This window comes from Callospermophilus lateralis, chromosome 13 (assembly GCF_048772815.1).
Source record: "Callospermophilus lateralis isolate mCalLat2 chromosome 13, mCalLat2.hap1, whole genome shotgun sequence".
Lineage (NCBI taxonomy): Eukaryota > Metazoa > Chordata > Mammalia > Rodentia > Sciuridae > Callospermophilus > Callospermophilus lateralis.
The window spans coordinates 77,961,647-77,980,663 of NC_135317.1; the positions used below are offsets into that span (position 1 = coordinate 77,961,647).

Sequence of the window (19,017 nt, forward strand, 5' to 3'; positions counted from 1 at the left end):
CCCCTGGTTCCAAAAATAGGAAAAGTTGGAGGCAGTGTTCTTTCCAGCCCTGAATCCTAAGGATCCATGACCTGAAGTGGGCAGGCCCCCATGTTGTCCAATACAGTGGCCACATGAGGTAGTTTACATTTAAGTTAAATACAATGTCACACTAGCTACATTTCAAGTGCCGATAGCCACCTGTGGCCAGTGGTCACTGCATTAGACAGCACAGATACTTCAGTAGGGCAGAGCTGGGTTATGGACAGAAATAATCATAGGGTCTTGTGGTTGAGAGGTTCCTGGGTAGGCCAAAGGGATAACTTGGGGACACAGAAACAGGTCCCTTTTCTGTAGGCACTGAGTGAGACAAAGTAAGATGATGACTAGTGAGGTCCATGAGGCAGGACAGTGAGTGATGGCAGCCAACAGGAGGTGACAGAATGAGTAGTGAAGACTACAACTAACAGTGGCTTCCCTTTAGGCTGGTCTGGCCTCTCCACATTTCCTCTTCCTCATAGCAATTGCCCTGGCACACCTTGTCAGCTGGCCTCTTTGTGTCCCACTCCCCAGACATTGCTTATCCTGCTTTGACCCTATGCCAGGCTTCTACCTCTTCTCCCAAAAGGCCAGTCCAGAGTCTATCCACCTCCACACCCCTTTGCCCAACAAAGCACTGGGATAAGGGACACCTGCTGGGCTACTACCTGCCCCCAGTCAAACTCTTGGGTCAGGAGGGAGGCTATAACAATTTATTACTGACCAAAACTCAGTCCTGCTCAAAGTCTTGGCCTAGAATGTGCCCCAAAACTCCAATGCCCTGGAAGGTTCAGTGACCTGTCAGAAGACAAAGTCGCCGGCTTAGCATGCCCACCTCCAAAACCATCTCCCAATATCCCTCTCTATTAAATATGTATGTGCGAGGTGGTGGTGCCGTGGGGAGTACCCGGGACTCCCCGCAGGGAAGGAAGGGCCTTTGAGATGCAGCACAGGCCACTCCTGCAGATCCTTTTCTGGGGGCCCAGGGACTGAGCTCAGGAAGCAGGGACCAGGATGGGTGGGGGGGATTCAAGCTGATGTCTTGGGAGCACCCGGATTTCCATAACCCAGGATGAGGAGGGGCGCCGAAGAGCCCTCCCCGCCCCTGCCCAGCTGCTGGGAAAGCGGTGGAGAGTGCCCGGAGCAGCCCCAGCTGGGACCCGCGGGCGGATCCTGCAGAGGCTCCGCCCCCGGCGTCACCGCCCCCCCCCGGGGGGGGGCGTCACCCCCACCCCGCGCTCCAGGTAGCTGAGACCACAGCTGCCCGCGATGGCAGGCGGCGCTCCACGGCGGCCCGCGGGCCGGGGCGGGGGCGGGCAGGGGGCGTTCCCGTGGCCCGCCGCCCGTGATGTCACAATCGCGGAGGGCCCGGCGTTCCCGGGTCGGCTTCGGGCGCCGGGCCGAGAGCCGGCGATCGAAGCGGGCAGCTGGCTCCTGAGTCATGGACTTCCCCTGGCCCCTCCTCTACCACTCCCACTCCCTCGCCGGGCCCCCCCGCAGGGGCTAGCGCTCGCGCGGCGGCTCCGAGGGGGTGGGGCTGCTGGGAATGGCTGTGCCCCCTTCGGCTCCTCTGCCGTGCTCGCCCTTTTACCTGCGGAGGCAGGCGCCTGGCCCGCAGTGCTCATGGGGCATGGAGGAGAAGGCAGCGGCCAGCGCAGGTTGCCGGGAGACGCCGGGCCCCGCGAGGGCCGCCGCTGTCCCGTGCTTCAGCGTCTGGGTGGACCAGGACGACATCCTCCCGGGCGCCCTGCGCCTCATCCAGGAGCTGCGGCCGCATTGGAAGCCGGAGCAAGTTCAGACCAAGGTAGGCGAGCGGGCGCGGGGCCGGGATGGGGCCCTGCTGTGGCTGCAGCTGGGCTGCGTGGACGCCTGTCCATGCATCCTTCCGGGTGCCGGTCCCAGGGGTGCGCGACCGCTTTCGCAGGAGAGCTTTGGGACGTGGTTTGTATGCCTGTTTATCCCACCGTCTATTTTGCTCCCGAAGCGAAGCCAGGAACACGCCTCCTTGGACCTTCCACACACTCCTCCTCTCGGGGGTTCTTCTGCTCGCGGGAGGTCCCCCTGCCCACTGTCAGCATGCTGCGCAGGCGGGCCCCACCCCCTGTCCCTGCTTGCTGGTGCCCCTAGCTGCCCAGAAGCGTTTACCCAGCCAGCTGTGAAACCTGAGGAGGCAAGAACTTTTAAGGGAACCCCATTACCATCACCATACACGTGTTGCTACCCCTTCTCCACCTCCATGGTGAGAGCAAAACCTCCAGGTTGTGAGCAGCCCCTACGAGTCCCTGGAGCCACCTCGTGGAATCCAGCCAGCATGGAGCCCCTCACCATGACTGCAGGCTGGGACTCAGCACGCGCACACACACTAATCTCCAATAGGCGCCTTGCCCACCCCAGCTGGACACACTCTCCCTGACACACCTGTGGGCAGAGCTTCCCACTGAGCAGTGCCAGGCTGACTCCCCAGCTGACCTGCATTCTCGGAAAGGAGGCCTCCACCTGCCCACCACCCCCACGCCCCTTCGGGGCTGCCTATGAAGGCAAGAGCCGAGCTGTTAGGGCTTCATGCTGATGGGCTTTCTGGGTAGAGAAAGGCAAAGTTCTGGGGAGATTCTGGACTTGAATGTGGAGGCTAACAGAACCCTCCAGGAAGTGGGCAGCATTTTCAGAAGGCCCACTTTGGTGTATTAAGACATCAAGCAGGGGGCTGGGGTTAGCTCAGTGGTGGAGCGCTTGCCTGGCATGTGTGAGGCCCTGGGTTCCATCCCCAGCACCACATGAAACTAAATAAATAAAATAAAGTATTGTGTCCACCTGCAAATAATTTTTTTTTTTTAAAGACATCAAGCAGCCTGTGGTGTTGGCACATGCCTATAATCCCAGCCACTCATGAGACTGAGGCAGGAGGTTGGCAAGTTCAAGGCCAGCCTCGGTAACTTAGCAAGGCCCTAAGCAACTTTGTGAGATCCTGTCTGGAAATAAAAAATAAAAAGGGGCTAGAGATGTAGCTCAGTGGTAAAGCACCCCTGGGTTCAATTCCCAATATGGAAAAGAAAAAAAGACATCAAGGGAGCTGAGGTCATTTCCAGCACTAACCAGCCTAACATTTCAGTTGCCAGCCTCTCCCTCTCCCGGTCTCAGTTTCCCCACCTAGAATTGGTCCAAATGTCCTCTAAGATCCCATAAAGCTCTGTCATAATGTGCCCTCCCCTCAAACCCATGGTTTCTTCCTCCTTATAACCCTATCCGTAGAGCCTGTGCCCCAGCCCAGTTGTCTTCTATCTCTACTGGTATGGAACTCAGAGGCTCCAAGGACCTCTGGCCTCCAAAGTCCTGGGATGGGTGCCAACCTCAGTACCTTCCTTGTACCTCTGCTGCTGGATAGAGCCAGAGGTACAGCAAAGAGCCCTCTGCCTGGCATCAGTGAGAGGCAGCTGGTCAGGACATTCTGTCCCGGGTGACTCCCAGTCTTCCTCTGCCACATTCTGGTCCATAGGGTGTCTTTCAGGACAGGGATGGAGGAATAGGGAGGGGAGGGGACTTCTACCCACCACCCAGTGTGGACTTTCCTCTACTGCCAAGTCACATCCACTAGGATCAGACCCAGGGGAAGAAATGTGCCTGCTCTGAGCCCAAGCTGCCATTTTTTTTTTCCCTTTGGGCTCTCTAGTCTATCCTAAGGTTAGGGACAGGACTGGGTTATATGTTGCTGTGGCCTGCATTCAAATGAGCCTCTCCTGCTGAGGCACTGGGGGAGAGACCAGAGACATCCTGCCCCACCCACCCACAGCTGTCCTCTCCCTGTGCTAGCGCTTCACTGATGGCATCACCAACAAGCTGGTGGCCTGCTACGTGGAGGAGGACATGCAGGACTGCGTGCTGGTCCGGGTGTACGGGGAGCGCACAGAGCTGCTGGTAGACCGGGAGAATGAGGTCAGGAACTTCCAGCTGCTGCGAGCACATGGCTGTGCTCCCAAACTCTACTGTACCTTTCAGAATGGGCTGTGCTACGAGTACATGCAGGGCGTGGCCCTGGGGCCTGAGCACATCCAAGATCCCCGGCTCTTCAGGTAAGGAGGGTGCAGGGTTCTATTCATCTCTGTTCCTCTGGCCTTGAGCTTTGAAATCCTTGGCTCCCTTCATTGCTGTAGAGTGGTCTCCATGGAGGAGAAGGAGATCTGTGAGCTCCCTGAGATTACATGAACAAGTGTGTGTGTGTGTGTGTTGTGCATTGCTTTGCAGAGAGGCGATGGCTTTCTGTGGGTTTTCATTGGAGTTTGCTAGAAGGATGAGCTCTGGGGGAGGAAAGTGAGAATTTTAATGAACATTGGACCCAAGTTTCTGGTTCCTGAAATGCAGCAGAGATCTGCTTCCTGATCCCATGCCTCAAATCTCTGCCCACCCCTGGTCTGACCTGGAAACATCTCAGAACTTTGGAAATGAAATCTGAGCCAAATCCACAGGAACACACTCAGCTGTCCTGCCTCTCCTCACCTTCTGCAAGACCTTAGCTGTGCGAGGAAAATGGGCTGTATCTAGGATGTGCATGGCTTTGTGGAACAGAGAGAACCCTCCCTCCTGCTGGTCTGAGCTCTTTTGGGGCTCCCTGACAGTGTGGGAATCCAGGTTTGGGGAGCTGCTGAGGCCTCCTTGCAAGGGCTTCAAAGAACCCATGACCCTTGGGGGGCCCCTCCCCATAAATACCTGGTTGTGTAGTGCCTAGAAATTGTGCTTAACCTTTAAACCCTGTGGATGCTGCTGTGGGGCCCATAAAGGGACTAATCAAAGTGTCCCTAGTGTACTTCTCTGGATATGCTACAACAAGGGTACCAAACCATGTCCTTCCTCTTCCCCACAATGCTATGAGCCCTGGTGAGGACATCAGTGAGTGAGGCCTGAGACAGGCTGAGGTTATTGGGGACAGCCGTGCAGGGTCTGCCTAAGATCCTTGGCTTCTGTTCTGTGCAAAGCAAGGGAAAGGAAACCTCTGCATACCGAGGGCAAACAATGAGGCCCACCTGGGGGTAGGCCAAGGGCATCTTTGCTTCCTCACCTGCCACCCAGTTAGCCCAAGTAAGTATACCCGGCTCTCCAGGGACTCGGGGAGTCTGAGAGCCCCTCCACCTCCAAGCTCCTGAGCACTGCCTCGGGCTGCTGGGGCCCGTGAGTTGTGCCTTGTAGCTGTGCTTGGAGTGCGAGGCATGCACACCTGTGCAAGGGTCGCTTCAGCCTCCAGCGAACAGCTCCAAATGCACCCAGCCTGGAGATGTGAGGTCAGAGGAGGGTGTGGGCACCAGGCCCTGCTTCTCCCGCTGAGCTCCTCCCAGCTCCCCCTTGGTCTTGTGCAAAGAGGCTCAAACATTGGCAGGTCCCCACCACTCCCAGTCTCCCTCCGCCTCTGCGAACCTCATGCTGTCACTCATCCTCTCGGTGGAAACAATTGCCACTGTCAGGAAGATTGAAGAGGGATTTAGGTTCCATAATAAGAACTTGGCATTTGGGGGAGAGCCAGACATCCGGAGAGGTGAAGGAGGTAGGCCCTTCCTTGATTTTTTTTTTTTTCCCCCCAGGACAGACCATTTTCCTCCGGGTGAGGGTGGATGTCTGAGGGGAAGGCCTCACCCTCCCGAGTTCCCCTGAGCCCATAGCCCAGCCCCTCTGCTGAGGCTCCGCAGCAAAAAAAAAAAAAAAAAAAAAATGCTGAGTGTCGAGGTTACTTTCATTGCTATTCAGACAACAGTCCTATTGATATTCAAGGAAAGGCTCTGTTCATGCTCTGTTCGGAATCTTCCTTTGGGAAGGAAGGCCAGGCCTGGGTCTCAGGTCTGTTTCCTTGCCTTGCCCACAGCTCTGTGGACCCCTCCTGCCCCAGGACCTCCGGCCTCCAAACACCCAGCCTTCCTTTCTCGCCCTTGGAGCTGCTGCCACACCCCCTGCTCCTCTACCCTTTAGGAGGTGGGACCCTTGGGGGCTTCTGGAGGAGGCCTGAAGCTGCCCTGTATCACCATGGGGCATGGCCTGCCCCTTCCCACATGGGGCAAGGAGAGAAGGGGTATCCCTGGGATAGCTCTGTAAACAGCCCATGCCTTTGTTGTCTTTCCTAGTGATTATCATTTGGGCAACAGGCAGAGGCAAAAAAGCTTGGAAGGTTGACTGTCGGAGGCTTGGCAGATGGGTGGGGGTGGGGCTGCAGAGGGAGGGCTTGGCAGAGAGGTGGGAGTCCCACTGGGACACAGGCCTCAGCGCTGGGACCCTTATCGAGGCCCTCCCTCTCTGACCGGTCAGCCTCCAGCCACCCCCACCCTCTCCCAGCAACCTTCTCCGCCGCCCACTCCTTCTCTCCCAGGACCTTGGATAATGTCCACAGGAGGACTTGAAAATAGAACACTGGTTTGTTTCGCGTCCTTGGCACCCTGCCGCCAGCATCAACTCCCTGTGGCCAAGGAAGGGCTGCCCCAGCCCCTGGTTTCCCTCCCCACCTTGGCCAGCCTGATAAGAGGCCTGAGTTTCTTCCCCGCCTGCCACCATCACCCCTGATCTTTTGGTGGAAAGGGACCTGCTATCAGGGGTGCCAGGGCCCAGGGGGGAGAAAGGATACTACCCCTAGTCCCAGGTACCCCTGCTTCCATGGCTGCTTCAGAAACACTGGGGTGGGGCGAGATTGACGTGGGGCCAAGAGCCCTTTGCTCTGGCCTGCTCTCTGAAGCAGCCCAGCTCTGGGACCGGAGACCAAGCTGCTGGGCTGAAGGTCTTACTACATTTTCATGCTTTCTGTTGAGACTCTCTTCCTGGGGGACATTTGCCCCTGAAAGAGTTGTAACCATCCCACACTAGGCCCTCTAGCTAGCGTCTCCATGAATCTCCCAGCCCAGTCTGGTCAGGAGAGACCAAGAGGGGAGGGCATGCCCAGCACTGACACTCTCTCCCCCTCCTGTTTCTGCTACTGTAGGTTAATTGCCTTAGAAATGGCAAAGATTCACACCATCCACGCCAATGGCAGCCTGCCCAAGCCGACCCTGTGGCACAAGATGCACAATTATTTCACGCTGGTGAAGAATGAGATCCACCCCAGGTACAAAGGTCTGGGAGGGTGCAAGGCTGCCACTGTCTGTGCTGCTGTAATCTGCTCCCTTGTCCCTGTTCTTTTGGCTCTAGCCCCCTGCTCCCACTACAAGAGGTTTAGGGGACAGGGCCTGGGATGGGGCCAAGAGCTTCCCTGGCAGCTCCTTTGGTCCTGGTTGCTGGGCCTCGGTCTCCAGGCTGAGTTAGGCCGGTTGATCGCATCTTAAAAATATAGATCAGCAGTTTTATACACAAGAGCTTATTTCTCCTTGAGTCTTCAGATGGTGGCAGGGACTAGGGTCAGGGGACTTCTCTCCGTGTTACTTAAAGGAAACTGAGGCTCAGAGACAGAGCTTTCCCCAGCGTCAGGCTGCCAGGCAGGGCTTCTGTTTTCTAGCCCAGGGTTCTTTCTGTCTGAGCTGCCCTCTGGACAGTGAGAGGGCAGGGTGCTCTGAGAACAGGGAGGGACTGAGCTCAGAGTCACTCAGCAGAACAGCTCAACAGCCAGCAAACCCTCGGGACATGCCAGCTCCTGCTGCCTGCCTGGCCTCCTCTCATGCCCACATGGCTGACACTTGCTATTTCCTGCACCACTTTTTCCAGGGACTGAGGTGTAACCCCCATTCTGACACTGCCTTTCCCCAGGCAAGGCAGGGCACCCCGAGTTTTTCCTTCAGCTCTTTGGCCAGACAGACCTGACTCACAGCGCACCCCGGGTACCCAGGAAGGACAGAGGCCTGTTTACCCCTCCCTTCCAAAAGTCAAAGTCAGCATTGAATCTCTCCATGCACCTTGCTAGGATCAAGCATCACTTTAAAAAATATATACATTTTTAAAAGTTTTAAGTTAACAGAATTGTACGTGTTTATGGAGTACAGTGTGCTATTTGGATACCCGCATAAAATGCGTAATGATCAAATCAGGCTCGTTGGTGTATCCATCACCTCGTGGATCGTTTCTTTGTGTTGGGAACGTTCAAAGTCCTCTCTACTAGCCATTCTGAAATATGTAATTAACTTGAACATCATTTTCCTTCTAGATGTTCATGGGAAATCTGGGAGAAGGTGTCTCCTTCCTCCTCTAAGATGACATTCATTAACCCTGTCCCCATTGTGTGTCTCTTGAACACACACGTGACTTTATCTGGACCCTCCTGCTTAACGATTATCAAGCGCTGCTTTGGGACTGTTTGTCCAGGCTGGCCCCAGCCTGCCCTCTATTTGACCATGTTCAGACCTGTGTCACATGTTATCTCTGGAACAAGGACACCCTTCTCCCTGGGGACTGGAAAGACACATGGAGAACAGGACCCTCCATCCACCACTTGGTTCGACAGACAGGAAAAACTGAGGCCCAGAGAGGGGATGGGACTTGCCCAAGGTCATGGCCGGTCAGTGGCAGCTCAGGGACTGGACTGCCTCCTGGTGCTCAGGCATGATCTTTGATACTGCAGTGTCCTTTTGCCTGTTGTCCCTGTGTAACCTTGGAGAGGTGTCCTTGTTGGGAGGAGAGAGATCCCTGGAGAAGAGCTGGCCAACTCCTTTTGCTCTCGTCATGCCTTTGACATTGGATAAATTAAGGTTTAACTTCTTAGAGCCTCTTTAGGAGATGACCCCTGCCCTATGCTGAGCAATCCTGGACACTAACTAGACAAAGCACCTTGAACTCCTAACCCTGGTTTATCCAGTTCTTCATTTCACAAACATCAAGTGACTGGGATTTAAGATAATAAAAATGTTAAAATGATCGTGTCATTGGCCCTGTCCTCAAGGAGCTTAGGAGTCATCTAGGTAAACAGGACCTGCCCAAGCTCGACTACAAAAGAAGGCGAGGTATTTCCTGCATGTGGAGGGTTTGGGAGGGGGAGTGAAGGGAAGGCTCAGCAGAGGTGCTGGTTGAGGTGAGCAGGGGCCACTCTAGCTGGAGGAGAAGGTGACTGAGCAGGGTTTGCCCAAGGAGGCCAAGGCCATGAGGTCTTCAGGAGGGTCCAGAGCCGGGAGGGAGACGGGACACTTTGGATCTAGAGGTGGGGACTTAAATGCCCAGCTAAGGAACCAGGACTAAAGGAAAAACCAGGCTGTGGAAAGTCCTGCAGGTATCTGAGCAAAGACTGTGGCTTAGGAAGGAAGCAATGAAGTACCCTAAGGGACAGATTTGGGTGACAGTTGAGGCAGGGTAGGGACTAGAGGTAGGGAGGCGGGTGGAGGAGTGTTGTCATTAAATGAGCAAGTTCTAGGACTAAGGTTCCCAAGTGTGGAGCAGAAGGTGCCCCAGGAGTGCTTTCTGAACCCAGATTCCCAGCCCAACACTGGAGTCAGATGGGGAGGTCTTGCTGGACCCCAGGAATCTGCCATCCGGTAGGCTCCCCAAGGGATTCTGCCCTGGGAACTACACTTTGAGAGAAAATTGCTCTAGAGCAATTGGTGGGGGGAGGCAGGTGGAGAGCAGAGGAGACCTAGAGATGTGCACCTAGAGCTGATAGCCACGGTGTCTGTTTGGCCCTGCAGGTGTCCAGGGTGGTTTGGGGAACGTGGGACTGATAAGCACTTCAGGGACATCAAAAGGAAATACTGGCCAGGCGCATGCCTGTGATCCCAGTGACTGAGGAGGCTGAGGCAGGAGGATCGCAAGTTTGAGGGCAGCCTCAGCAACTCGGAGAGACCCTGCCTCGAAACAACAAACAAAAAAAAAGGCTGGGCTAGAGCTCAGTGGTAGAGCACCCAGTACTGAAAGGGGAAAAAAATAGAGACTTATAGGTGGGCTGGTGGGAGGGCAAAGGTCAAAATCCAGGAAGCTGGAGTGCTTAGAAGGTCCCCCCAAGGGAGACAGTACTTTTGTCCTGTGTGATCCGAGACCTGAGTGACCGAGAGCCAGCAAGAGTCCCTTCATCAGCAGGAGCTCCTAATGTGTCCCTGGAGCACCCTCGCCCCTCCATCTTCTCTTGTCCCTGAGGTGCTTGGGATGGGGTTTCTGGAAGGTGGCAGTGGTCACTCTACTGCCAACCCCACAGCCTTGGGAGAATCTGGTGGCATTAGGACTGAAGTGGCAGAGCTGGTGGGAGCTCAAGTGCTCAGGGGAGGGACTCCTGGTCTTGCGGAGGCGCCAGGGAGATAGGAAGGAGGATGGTTCCCACAGTAACCATCTTCGTGGCCTTGGGTGGCCTTGGGGAGGGGGATGGGGAGGGGTCAGGCAGAGGTCAGGGACCGGGCAGCAGGCGTGTGGATGTCAAAGCCATGTTTTTCAGACTGGGACCTGGGCAAGCCAGAGGAAGCCTCCTCCTCCTTATCTTTCGATGGTCTCAGTCCAAGAAAAGAGGAGTCTTCAAAGGAAGTGGCTCCTTAAGGAGCGTCAAGATTGAAATCTGTCGCATGCAGAGCTGTGGACGGAGATAAGTCCAGTGCGGGTGAGGGGAGCCCCTCCCCTCCGCGGCCTTCCTGGCTCCCAGAGCCTCTTAGCACCCCAGAGCCCGAGGTGCCGGGTCTCCGGGGAGATGCACAGCCTCGCCTGGATTGGGAAGCTCCGAGTCCAGAGCTGCGTGGAGGCCGGAGGCAGCTCTGTCCTACTTGGAGCCTCAGTTTCCCTGTGGGGTTGGACCACAGGACCTGGGATCCCCTTCAGCTTTGACCTTCTCAAAGCCGGGGAGGGAGCCTGCAGGCTCTTCCTTTTCCAGAGGGGCCACGGGAACGCTTTGGCCACTGAATGTCCTGCCCATGCTTACCTCATTCCCCTCCTCGGGCCTCTGCACCCTGGGCACAGAGAGACGAGGCCTAGATTCCTGAGTGGAGATGATAAAACCCACGGTCCTGGGTTTTTGAGCACACACAGACCTGTGTGCCTCTGAGAGGCCAAAGTTCAGAGCACCTGAACATGTTGTGTCCTCACCAGACCTTGCGTGGACTCCACCTATTGACCAATTCATTTATTTCTCAATGCATATTGATTGAATCAGAAATGGCCGCTGAAATGGGGGTGGGTGGGGCATGTTTGTTTTCATCCCCTTAAGTTGCTCAGGTACCATCTGGCAGGGGTCCAGGACAAGGAAACACAATTCAAGGTGGAAGGGACCCATCCCTGGGGAGCGTCAGAGCAGTACTTTTCCTCTGGAAGACCTTTCCGTGCCCTTGGCATTGAAGGAGTGAGCCCAGCAGCACATTGCCTTGTTGCTGGGCCAGAGAGGTGCTTCTGTACAAACATGAGGTTAGGCCTCATGGTCCCCGTGCCTTCCTCCTGTGACTTTGTCAGCTGCTGGAGTGGGAGAGGGACACACCAGGACATGCCTCTGCGGCTTCAAGAGGATGCCTTTGCTCCAGCAGTTGCAGGGCATGGTTACTCCTTCACTGGAGAAGCTGCAAGTTCTCCCTGGGGATTTTCCCCAGGCTCCTGGGCCCAGGTCTGCTCCGCATCTCCCACTCCTCTGTGGGCCTCCTCCTCCCGTAGTCTGGAATCATTCCATCTAGACCCTGGCTCTCACTGCCCCCTCTTCTCTACCATCTTTTCCTTTTCATGAAGTAGCAGGGATGCCATTTGGTCAGCGACTTTTATCTCGGCCAGTCGCTTTCCTGCCCAGGTTTGAATCCACTACTTATTGTAAGCACAGAAATTAGGAGGACAGGAAGCCTAGGGCCAGCTGACAAAAGTGATGGCAAAAGTGAGGGTCTCAGAGGCTGGCCATTGTCCGAGGCCTCTGCAGTCAGGGAAGAGATGAGCCTGGATCCTGGGGGCCTGGAGGCCGGTGCCTGCCCATCTGGACTGGCCCTCCCTCCACCGTTACCTTTCTGCCACTGTCCAGCCTCTCCGCAGATGTCCCTAAGTTGGAGGTGTTGGAACGGGAGCTGGCCTGGCTGAAGGAGCATTTGTCCCAGCTGGATTCCCCGGTGGTGTTCTGTCACAATGACCTGCTGTGCAAGAACATCATCTATGATAGTGCCAAAGGTACAGCTCCCCTGGCCTGGCCGGGCAGCAGCAGGCTCTGGCTGGGGGTGGGGGAGGTGGGCTGGGCATCTGGCTCCAGGGTCCTGCTCCTCGGGCTGGCCCTTGGACAAGCCAAAACAGGTCTGGGTTTCAATCTGCAGTTAATTTATTTATTTTTTTCATAAATTTATTTTTTTGTAGTTGTCGATACAACAGAATGTCTTTATTTTTGTATTTTTATTATTTTTATTTTTTATGTTGTGCTGAGGCTCGAACCCACTGCCTCATGCATGCTAGGCAAGCACTCTGCCACTAAGCTACAGCTCCAGCCCCCCAATTTTCTTTTTTTTTAATGTGGTGCTAAGTTTCGAACCCCAGGCCTCACGCGTGCTAGGCGAGCGCTCTGCCACTGAGCCACAACCCCAGCCCCTGCAGTTAATTTATAGAAAAGGAGACAAGAAATTCTCCTTGAGAAAAAGCTATCCCAGGAAGGAATTCCGAATCATGGCCTGGGGAGGTCCTCCACGTTAGCCATTCCTCTTGACAGGACTTCTGAGGGCATCATGGCTGCCCACGCCTCCAGAGGGAGTGAGCCTCCTGGTTTATCTGACGAGGGCATTGCCCCCAGAAAGTACACTTGTCCCTTGGTGTGCATGGGGAATTGACTCCAGGACCCCTCAAGGATGCTTAAATCCCTTATATAAAATGATGCTGGAGCTGTATGGTAGAGCCCTTGCCCAGCATGCAACTAGCTCCGGTTCCCTCCCCAACACTGCAAAAATAAAAATAAAATGGTATAGTATTTTTATATAACCTACTCACATTCTCTTGTATACTTTTTATTTATTGGTACTGGGGATTCAACTCAGGGGCACTTAGCCACAGAGCCACATCCCCAGCCCTTTTTATATTTTATTTAGAGACAGGGTCTCACTGAGTTGCTCAGTGCCTCACTGAGTTGCTGAGGCTGGCTTTGGACTCACAATCCTCCTGCCTCAGCCTCCTGAGCTGCTGGGATTACAGGCGTGCACCACCGTGCCCGGCTCCTGTATACTGTAAACCATCTCTGGGTTACCCATAGTACTTAATACAGTGTGGATGTTCTGTAAATTGTTCCTATACCATGTTATTTAGGAAATGACAAGGAAATGTCTGCATGTGTTTGCTACGGAAGTTGGTTGGTGTATGGAGGTGGCGCCTGTGGATACGGAGGGCTGCCTGTGCACAGCTCTAGCTCAGACCCCTAGTCATGCTGAGAACAGATGTTTTCTGCTGGGGAGAGCTGGAGGTGGGAGCTGGGGTGGCACAGATGGACAGGCGGACAGATAGAAGCTGCAAAAGCCGGCAAGAGCCAGGGGGCGCATTCTGGAGACTGGGCCCTGTTGCCAGGTCTGGGCCAACCTTCATGGCCTCCCCTCTGCCTCCCAGGTCATGTGCGGTTCATCGACTACGAGTATACGGGCTACAACTACCAGGCCTTTGACATTGGCAACCACTTCAACGAGTTTGCAGGTGAGGGGCATTTCTGCTGGGCCTGTACCCAAGTCCCCATCCTTGTGATGGGATTAGGTCCACAGGCAGGACCCAAGGTGGTTCCATGGAGGGTGGCAACTAGGTAGTCCCTGTCCTGTGACTGTCACAGCTCCAGGTGGGAGGCACAGCCTGGCTGTAGTGAGCTTCAGGTCTCACAGGGGAGAGAGGACCACCCCACACACAGCCCACCTTTGTTAGCTTTTGTGGTGGTTTGGTATAAATCAGGAAAATAATTCCTCTGTGGGGACCCAGGGGGTACTTGGCCTGCATGTGAATTAGAAAAAGTCCCCTCCTCTGGGCAGACACAGCCCATGCCAGCACGGCCAGCACCACACAGGATGGCTTGTCTCTACTTGCCCCTGTCCCGGCTCCCTTATTCTGCACAGTTATACATGAGGGCCCTGCATGCAGACAAGGCAGGGCCGAGCTGTTGGCCTGGTGACCTGGAGAGCATAACTAGATGGGGCTACTTAGAAGTTACATACACAGCTTTGCCGCTGTATGACCATCCAGCAGATTACTGACCCTCTCTGTGCACCTGTAAAATGGAGATGGTAATAATATCTGCTTCATAGTAGTGACCTGAGTCACATACACCCCTCAGCACAGACTAAGCAAATGGTTGGTGTTGGCTGCTGCTATCAGGTAGGGCGGCCTTCCTGCAGCTGCCAGGGAGACCGGAACGGGAATGGAAGCGTCTAAATGAGGTAGGACAGATTCCAAGGGTAGGCAACTGTTCCCTAGAGGCATTATTTGTACAATAGGACCACCGTTTATGTAAAGGAAGCAGGGTGGGTTTTTCCAGCAAACAAGACTGAGGAGGTCCATAGATGGAGCCAGCCCTGGGGCTGGAGGGGTGTCCCCTGGCTGGCAGTGTGGGGTGCTCAGCGTGACGCCAGGCCCTGGAGCTCAGGATAGGTGAAGCATGCCCGGGCCACCTATAGAGCCACCCCCTGGGCAGAGCAGCTGAGCTGCTGGGTGTAGCCTGGAGCAGAGGTGGCCCTGGCAGAACGGATGATTCCTAAGCATTTTAAGTCCCCCTTACCCACAGCCCAGAGCAGAGTCCAGAGAAGGAGAGAGGGAGGAAGAGGCCTCGGGGAAGGTGTCCCAGGCCTGCTCCTGTCCTAAACCACCTCTGTTCATCCTGACTCTGATGCCAAGTTCTCTGCCACCATGCCTGGCACGACTGGGCTGGCAGCTTGAGGACTTCTAGAAAGGTGGTGCTGGTCCACGGGTGCCCAGCCTGGCCACCTGTCAGAATCTTCCGGAGAACTGGACGGTGTGGGGGGTGCTCTCTGAGGGGTGTTTTTAAGGAGCCTCTTGACACCGGTGGGTGCAAATAGGTCTAAGCAGCATTTGAAGTTCACCACCAAGTGCAGCTCCCTCACCTGAGAATGAAAATAAGGGGGGCCGGGGAGAAGAAGGGCTTGTCTGGGGCTAGCGGGGCCTGGCGGAGACCTGAGGCTCCTGGGGTTCATCTGCGCTTTGGCCCAGGGCTTCTTGAGCCCTAGTTTTGCACAGTGCTCACCTGGAGCCACCCTGGGGGGTTGCCATCACTCTGAGGACAGTGCTCCTCTTTACTTTCTCAGCCCAGAGAAGCAGTGTCCCCAGCTGGCATGGGGAAGACCCCACCCACCCCATGCCCCATCAGTGGAGCTTGGAGGTCAGAGAAGGCACCTCCTGGAGCCCCTTGGGCCCAGCCTGCAGGTCGGGGGAGATGGCAGGGTTAGAGGAGGAGGGACACCTGTCCAGGTGGCCCTCCCAGCACCTTCTGTCTGGCCTGCTTTCCCATCAGGTGTGAATGAGGTCGACTATAGCAGGTACCCGTCGCGGGAGACCCAGCTGCAGTGGCTGCTCTACTACCTGCAGGCACAGAAGGGGACAGCTGTGACCCCCAGGGAGGTGGAGCGGCTCTATGTGCAAGTCAACAAATTTGCCCTGGTGAGTGCTTGTAGCTGGAAGGGGGCAGGGGAAGGAGAGCCCCAGCCCTCCACTCAGAGCCCAGGACCCGCAGGGAGCTCTGACCCCCACCCTAGAGTGGTCTAGGAAGAGCTATCTCCATCCCGTCGAGGTTCCCTCCTTTCTAGAGAAGTACTTCCAAATCTCAACTTCCTATCTTAGCAATTCTGTCATTTGGACAAGTAGTGCCTTCCGTTGTCTAACCTCTGCCGTTCATGCTTTAGTGAAACCCATCCTCTTCACTGTTTTTAGCCTTTGAAGGAGATGAAGACGGTCAGGCTCTAATCTCCTTGTAACCCCCTCCGTGGGCTCAGCTTCATGGCAGCCTTTCCATCAGGCTCTTCGTCGGATCTCAATTCCAAGTGTTGCTTCTTCCAGGACTAGGTCCATGCCAGGTCTCCACTGGTGTGTCCCTGGGGAATTACTAACCACGCTTATTAATGTCAGCCACACACAAGCAAAGGATGAGTCAGCGGCCCGCGGCCCACGTTTCATGCTAGAGCGTCATGAAATCTGTCCTTTTCTGGGATTTTGGACCATCCCTTCTCTTCTCTTTTTTTGGCGCAAAACTGATTCTGCCGAGGGCTGTCCCCCTGGGTGGGCTGTCCCTCTTGGGTCACCTTCAGGGCTGACCCTCCTTCCGCTAAGATGCTTTGTGCCCCTTTGAAGTCAGGAAAAGGAGGGTGAAGGGAGGTTCTCTGGGGTCAACCAAGTGAGCTGGGCTTTGGGATGGGGTGGAAGAGCTGTGGGGGCGGAGGACCCCTGTCTGGGCGAGTGATGGTGTCACTGTTGGGACCCTGGCTCTCTGGCTTCATGAGCCTGGGGTGACCCTGGTCTCTCTTCCTATAGGGAGAGGTTAATGCTTAGTGAATTACCAACCTGGAGGCTTTGTATTCCCAGCTCTGGGCTCCGCCTGCCCCGCCTTGCCAGCAGAACCCCAGTAGAAGAGGGGGCAGAGGGGGGCTGGGGTTGGGGCTGAGTGGTAGAGCACTTGCCTGGCATGTGTGAGGCAATGGGTTCCATCCTCAGCACAGCATATAAATAAATAAATAAAATTTTAAAAGATCTTTTTACAACTAAAAAATATTTAAACAAAAAGAAGAGGGGGCAGAGGAGAGGTCAGTGTAGAGGGCCTTCCAGCGGCGCAGACCCTGGTGCCCGCCCAGGCAGGACACTGCTGCCACCACTCTTGTGATCCCTTCAGCCCCAGTTGGCCTGCGTTCTGGCTCAGGGATTCACCTCAACCTGGATACCTTGGCCTTGATGCCCAGAGAGTCCTAAGAGTTGAGAAGAGGCTGTGGGTAAAGGTGTCCCCTGTGAAATTCCTAGAAGCACGGTCCTGCTGGTGTGGCCCTGGGCGGGGACAGGAGACACCAGGACCTGGGTTCTGCTTGTCTTTGGTTTTGTTTTTGCAGTGCTGGGGATGGAACCCAGGACCTTGTGCATGCCAGGGAAGTGCCCTGCCACTGAGCCATGCCTCCAGCCCCTGCCTGTCTTTCTCTAGTAGGACAGTGAAGTCCCCCCACGTGCTGCCGAGTGACTTGGCCACAGCAGTCTCCTCAGCCTGTGCTGGGGAGATCCACAAAGTTTCTGCCAGACTGCTAGCTCTTTGTCTTCCAGAGTGACCATGTCCTCCCTGGCCTGTGAGGCCCCTAACAAGCCTGGGCATGGCCAGGCTGATTGTCTCTGATCTGTTTCCAGGCATCTCACTTCTTGTGGGCTCTTTGGGCCCTCATCCAGAACCAGTACTCCACCATCAACTTTGATTTCCTCAGGTGAGTGCAGGGGTAAGTGGCAGGAAGGTGGGCACAGGGGTGGAGGAAAAGAGCCCTGAGGAATGGCTACCCCAGACTGAAGGTGTCCAAAGCCATTAGAGATGGAGTAGAAGAGCTGTGAGGGTGGAGGACCCCTGTCTGGACAAGTGATGGTGTCACTGGTAGAGAAATGCAGGTCAAAAGCACAAAGAGTTGTTGCCTCCCACCAGTCAGGGTATCTGCTCCAAACACCAACAAGACCACAGAATAGGTATTGGCAGGAATGTGGAGAAATTGGAAACCCATGCACTGTTTTTGGGGACATGAAATGGTGCAGCCACTTTGGAAAACAGCACAAAAGTCCCACAACACTCAAAAATGAAGTGCCGGGACTGAGGCTGTGGCTCAGAGGTAACGCGCTTGCCCAGCATGCGTGAGGCCCTGGGTTCGATTCTCAGCACCACATACAAATAAATAAAATAAAGGTCCATCAACGACTAAAAAAAAAATGAAGTGCCTGTGACCCAGCGATCCCGGGATAGAGCCAGGGGAACCGAAAGTAGGAGCTGGGTGCAGTGATGCACATCTGTCATCTCATAGAATCTGGAAGCCGAGGCAGGATGATTGCAAAAGTTCTAGGCCAGTCTTGGGACCTTAGCCAGATGCCATCTCAAAATTTAAAAGAGGGCTGGGGATGTAGCTCAGTGGCAAAGTGCCTCTGAGGTCAATCCCTGCTTCAAAAGCAAAGCAAAAACCCAGGGTCTCAAAGAAATAATGTTCATAGCAACATTATTCACAGCAGCCAAGAGATGGAAGCAACCCAAGTACCTATCAATAGATGAATGGAAAACATACAACAGAATATTGTTCAGTCTTAAAAAGGAAGGGAATATTGTCACATGCTGCAACATGGAGGAGCCTAGAAGACATTATCCTCAGTGAAATAAGTCAGTCACAAAGATAATATATGATGATTCCATTTGTAGACACAGGTAATTGGCGGTTATCAGGGGTTGGCGGAACAGAAAATGGAGAGCGGTGCTTCATGGGTGTAGATTTCAGTTTTGCGAGTTGGAGAAGTTCTGGAGATGCATCGAATGACCACATACATATCCTTGACACTCAGAATTAGAAAAACAAAACTCCAATCTAACGTGTTTGTATAAAAGTTGCTCCAGTCTTATCTAGAAAAAAATAAGTTGAAAAAATTTTTAAAAATCAATCCTGTGGGCTGGGGTTGTAACTCAGTGGTAGAGTGCTTGTCTCGCATGTGTGAGGCACAGGGTTCGATCCTCAGCACCACAAAAATAAATAAATAAAGATATTGTGTCCATCTCCAACTAAAATATATATATACAAAATCCTGCCCCAGCCTAGAGGCCTGGAGCTGGTGAGAAAGAGAGCCCCCGCAGGGACGCCCCGGCTCACACCTGACTCCCTTCCCTATCTGTTGGCAGGTACGCAGTGATCCGATTCAACCAGTACTTCAAGGTGAAGCCTCAAGTGTCAGCCTTGGAGATGCCAAAGTGACAGTCTCCCTGTTCCTCCCCTGCCCATCTGCCTGGCCAGACCTGTTCTCCGGGGCTTGATTCTGCTCTGGGGTCTGCACCCTTGGACAAGGTGGGAGAGGGGCCAGGTGGGTGTCCAGGGAGAAGGCCACCAGTGGATGCCACTGAAGACTCCATTCTCCTGTTTGGAGGGGCTGATAGGACCCAACTGTGGGGGTCCCCTTCACCTCGCCAGGCTGGGGAGGAAGTGCCTGCACACAGCCAGGGCCTGGACC

General features: G+C 54.8%; 1 protein-coding gene across 4 annotated transcripts; it reads left to right on the forward strand.

Annotated features, from left to right (window-relative positions):
• Positions 1-1,437: 1,437 nt before the first annotated feature.
• Etnk2 (ethanolamine kinase 2) lies at positions 1,438-18,792 on the forward strand. Of its 4 annotated transcripts, XM_076831799.1 has the most exons (8): positions 1,438-1,822; positions 3,826-4,085; positions 6,965-7,087; positions 11,867-12,009; positions 13,417-13,500; positions 15,317-15,462; positions 17,182-17,255; positions 18,692-18,792. In XM_076831799.1, exons 1-8 carry the CDS (start codon positions 1,565-1,567, stop codon positions 18,762-18,764), a joined length of 1,161 nt encoding a protein of 386 aa, XP_076687914.1. In that variant the 5' UTR covers positions 1,438-1,564; the 3' UTR covers positions 18,765-18,792. The 4 variants fall into 4 exon arrangements, with proteins under 4 accessions (XP_076687914.1, XP_076687916.1, XP_076687917.1 ...); XM_076831801.1 differs by lacking the exon at positions 13,417-13,500; XM_076831802.1 differs by lacking the exon at positions 6,965-7,087.
• Positions 18,793-19,017: the final 225 nt, after the last annotated feature.

What these genes read in the sequence shown, in the direction of transcription:
- Etnk2 (XM_076831799.1), top strand. Translation starts at nt 1,565, where the DNA reads ATGGCTGTGCCCCCTTCGGCTCCTCTGCCGTGCTCGCCCTTTTACCTG. An exon ending in CAAGATCCCCGGCTCTTCAG is followed by an intron (nt 4,086 to 6,964) that starts GTAAGGAGGGTG and finishes CTGCTACTGTAG; the next exon opens with GTTAATTGCCTTAGAAATGG. An exon ending in CATCTATGATAGTGCCAAAG is followed by an intron (nt 12,010 to 13,416) that starts GTACAGCTCCCC and finishes TCTGCCTCCCAG; the next exon opens with GTCATGTGCGGTTCATCGAC.